Below are 4440 nucleotides of genomic sequence, written 5' to 3' on the forward strand. Positions count from 1 at the left end.
TTTAAAAAATAAAAATTAAATTTATAGTTTGCAAGGACATTTTGATTAGTTCAGAACAAATTAATAAAAAACTAACATAAACTAAACGAATTGAGCTGATTATTAGACGGCTATTAAAATAATTTTTGAAATAATAAAATATTCATAATATTGTAGGGGGATTATTGTAATTTACTCAAAATTAAATGTAGGTGGGATAGAAACACGAGGAGGAGTATTGTCCACAGAAGTTGGGAAATAGGATTTGACTTTTGAGAAAATATGAAAAGCGCTTTTGGTTTACTTATCAGATATGAATGAAGAAGAAGCGTGTGTCATTTTCCTGTATGTGGGGTTTGGGAATGGAAGGCAGTGGCAGTGCACTATCAGTCTATCACCAATTAAATTTTATTGGGACGTTTTTATTTTTCTGAATGTATTTATTATCACACGTGAGCAATGACATAGCAATAGCATGTGACCTCATACGTGTGGGCCTTCTATATCTCCAACCACCCTTCTCTCATTCTCTCTCTACGGTCTATATTAACATTATCCTCTCTATATCTCACAATACCTGACATACTATCCAATTTTCTCTCATTCTTTGTTAATAACTTATAAAATAAGATAAATTACTAAATTAGTTCTTTTGAAATTTATCAATTATAATTATTCATTTAAAATTATCAATCGTGTAGCAAATGCCTCTCGCGATAGCTTATTATAAGAATATATTTGTTGGACAGAGGTTTAATTTTGAAAATATATTTATAATTATTCAAATAATAAAAAAATATTTATAATTATGACAAATTTAAAAAAAACCCCTTATAATTTATATATAAAATACTGCAAAAATAGAGAAGCTATAAAGAGGAGATATACATATAGAGATATAGGCAAAGGCATGCCCAGAACTTGGGAAATCATTTGGTTTAAGCCCAAAGATTGTACTTGGGTTTCAGACGACTATAGCCCATCACATTATATCAACGGAGCCCAGTCAATGAGAATGATCATGTGCTCTACAGTTTACAAAAGGAGTTTGATATAGTGTTAAGCGATCAAAATCTTTTCCTCAGGCAAGTATAGAGGCACAAAATTGTTAACTCAAGCCTACAATTATATAAATATCATATCCAGATGCTGGCAAAAGCTTCTTCGATTGCGCGTTTCTTGCTGATCTCTACACTCCATCCGCCTGCTCTTGCAGCTTTTTCTGCTCGGAGTTTCATCGTTTCTTCATCTTCATATTCAAACATGTCATGACCAGACCCGAGAGGGATGGGTTGAGGGCCCATCCCCACTGGACGCGGCTGGGCGATTCCACCTCCAGCAACTGCCGGCGCATATTGGCCCTGAGCAACAGTGCCGCTGGTCCCTGCTTGGGAGCTTGATTGCTGCACATTCAAAAGTTGAAGAAAACAGTTAAACAAGGTGGCAATTCCTAAAATCTGAAACTTGAAAAATCCAGCTAGTCTAACAGTTGGTTACCAAGTTCGGAGACTCATTGACAGGCAAAGATTAAAGATATGAATTACATCATTCTCTACCATACATTGCAGACTTTATACATGCATATATCAAGAAGCCTAGAGAAATGTAAAATTCAACTTCCATTCTTTATGGTCAGGGTGAATGAAGATGGTTAAAAGAGTCAGAATGATAAGACATATGATATCTACATTCACATGTAGGTTTGTGAATCCTAAATAGCATCTTAGCTTTATAAGAAATTTGATAGTGTTTCCCACATAATCGGGTAGCTTACCTTTATAAGAAATTTGATGAAGGACCAAAGGTTTTAATATTCAAAAGAAATTTTCATGTGGAGCGTGAATTACATTCTCTTATTTCTTACCAATCATCTGACTCACTATGTTCCTCAACGCATGGTAAAAGAGCACAAGCTTCATTTCACTTGATCATTTTGCAACTAGTTATACGTGTGATAGTGCCTTCATATATCATTATCTTGGTTCTTGGATACAGAAATTAAACACTTTTTATCTCATGATACAGCAAGGATAAGAGAAACCATTTTATATGACTCCTATCTGGACTGTTGCCAACCATGAATACCGCGACAAGACCAAAATTAGCATATAATAAGAACACGGAATGTTTTCTCTAAACAAAGAGAAAAACTTTGCAGGGTCAGACAAATATGATTTTCGAGCTCCGAGCCAGATTCAGAAAAATTATTTAGCATGCAGTGATACAAGGTCTTCAACCCTTCCAGAATTACGGACGTCTGAAATGTAACTGCTGAAGTTTTTCAAATTGCTCTAAAGAGCATGAAAAAATTCTTTCTGAGCATTTCCACCAGCTGGTAAATCAATATAGAAGCTTAAACAAACATGACATACAAAAGTTAGAGAAAATGAAGCAAGAGGGATATGCAATAGAAAAATTTTTGCAGTATTCCGGATTACGTTGACTGAAAAGGTGAATGAAAGCATTGAAGAAACACGCTACATAATCCGTTAGAAAAGAAAAACTATCAAACGGTTAGAAGAACTCACAAGATCAGCACCCGTCTGCTGAAGTTGTCCCTTGCTTGCTGCCAAAGCAGCTGCATATTCCTCAGCCTACTCAATCAAAACAAACACCAGGTAAGTAATGTCAGAAAGTAGAGCAGTATCTTAAGAGTCTAAAATGTGACCTCTGAGCTCATATGACTCTTATGTACAATTCATTGAAAAAGGAATCTGAGAAACCTTGCGAGCTTGAGCATTCATGATTTGTTCAGCATTTTCTCTCTGGTACTGAGCAATTCTAGCTTCAATAGCAGGGACATCTATTCCCTCAATTAAATTAACTACTGCAAGCAAACACCTTTATTCAATTGAATGCTGATACAAGAGTGTGCCAAACAATACAACTAAATATACTTACTCATGTCCTCTACTTCCTCCAAGTAGTCATTGTATTCCCGTAACGATGGGAAATCCTCCTCTCTTTTATTGTATCTGTGAATTTGCAAATTTGGACGGAAAGAGATTTAGGAACTCAATGAGCAGCACATTTAGCAAATTTGTAATGTTAAAATGCTCTCATCTACCCAAAATAATAACTAGGTTGGAGAAAAAGGGTGAAACAGGTGCTTGGCAGACATATTATTTCCAAAAAACCAGAGTAAAATCAACACAGGAAATGATAACAACTGAATTTAACTGGACATCCCACATTCTTTTATGACTACTATTGCTAATTTCAAGAAGCACAGGAAATTTTCAGATCATTGTGGCTTCAATTCTCAGTATCTGCGGCTCGGTAATAAATCTAGAAGTCCACTTAAGACATTCCCAAGCTTCATAAATCTTCGAAACCCGGAGTCGAATCCCAAGCTCTCATTACCAAGTACATTATCACTAATAACATAAGAAACTTCCAAAATCTAAATTGGTACGAAATAAACTTCATCGAGTAAAACTCTTGTCCAAAATTGCCCTTTCCCACTATTAATCACTGGATCAAACACCTTTCCATAAATCAAATTAACTTAATTTTTTCCAACAAAAAATGAAAAGGAAAAAATTTTCAATGCACCTATTCAGCAATCCAGCAAGCAAATGAACTAAAACAAAGCAACAAAGCTTCCAATTTTACAAATAAAACCAACAAATGTATAAATTCCAAGCTCATCCACACAAATACACAAACAAATTATTCGTACATGCCGGCAATTCTTTTTCTGATCGCCATTTCCTTGGCGAAGACATTGGTTCCTGAGGCCACCACCATGTCTATTACTCAAATTCCGGGTCGACCCACAAAAATCTTTTTCTTACAAGAAAATGTAAATAAGTTACTGCAAATAATTTCCTGGATCGGAAAGAGGAACTTCAGCTTTTTCTCAAAGCTTTCGGGATGCAATCGCAAAATTTCAGAGGCAGACCGCCGGCAGAGAGGCGGAGGGGCCGCTGGTGGTTCGGAGAGGACTGTGGTAGTGTAGACTGGAGAGTAGAGGCGCCGACGACCGAAGGGGTAAATAGCAAATTATGAGAGAATACAGAAATTAATTATTCAAGTAAATATTTTACTGTTTTGTATATCTAAAATTTTAAAGTATTTCATCAAATGCATATTTATAATTAATTATAAAATAAAATAAATAATTTAACATATTCGATCAAATAAATTAATTTTAAATATGCTTAAATAAAAGTTTATTGATCACCCAATTGAATAAATTGATAATTATTTTATATATTAAATAAATATATTTGAGAATATTTCATCATACAAAAATTGAGCCAATACAGATAGTTATTACGGGAAATTCTCCCTTAATAAATAGTATAAATTTACGTCTATATTTTATTTATTTAATATTATTATTTAAATAAAAAAAGAAATTCTATTTAATTAATAACAAAATAAAAAATATTAAGTCGGGGTATATAGTAATTACCATTTTTTATTGTATATTTAATAGTGATTTTATTCAAAAAA

The 4440-nt window shown here is 33.9% G+C and overlaps 1 protein-coding gene across 2 annotated transcripts; it reads right to left on the reverse strand.

The window, feature by feature from the left end:
* Positions 1-876: 876 nt before the first annotated feature.
* Positions 877-4000, reverse strand: LOC105175740 (cyclin-dependent kinase-activating kinase assembly factor-related / CDK-activating kinase assembly factor-like protein). Of its 2 annotated transcripts, none has more exons than XM_011098304.3 (5): positions 3662-4000; positions 2881-2954; positions 2703-2803; positions 2508-2573; positions 877-1382 (listed from the first exon to the last, which is right to left on the reverse strand). In XM_011098304.3, the coding sequence occupies exons 1-5, from the start codon at positions 3727-3729 to the stop codon at positions 1116-1118; spliced, it is 576 nt and encodes a 191-aa protein (XP_011096606.1). In that variant the 5' UTR covers positions 3730-4000; the 3' UTR covers positions 877-1115. The 2 variants fall into 2 exon arrangements, with proteins under 2 accessions (XP_011096606.1, XP_011096598.1); XM_011098296.3 differs by having other exon boundaries at positions 2703-2806; positions 3662-3998.
* Positions 4001-4440: the final 440 nt, after the last annotated feature.

The sequence above is a fragment of the Sesamum indicum genome, linkage group LG2 (genome assembly GCF_026168435.1).
Source record: "Sesamum indicum cultivar Baizhima isolate 11 linkage group LG2, ASM2616843v1, whole genome shotgun sequence".
Classification (NCBI taxonomy): Eukaryota; Viridiplantae; Streptophyta; class Magnoliopsida; order Lamiales; family Pedaliaceae; genus Sesamum; species Sesamum indicum.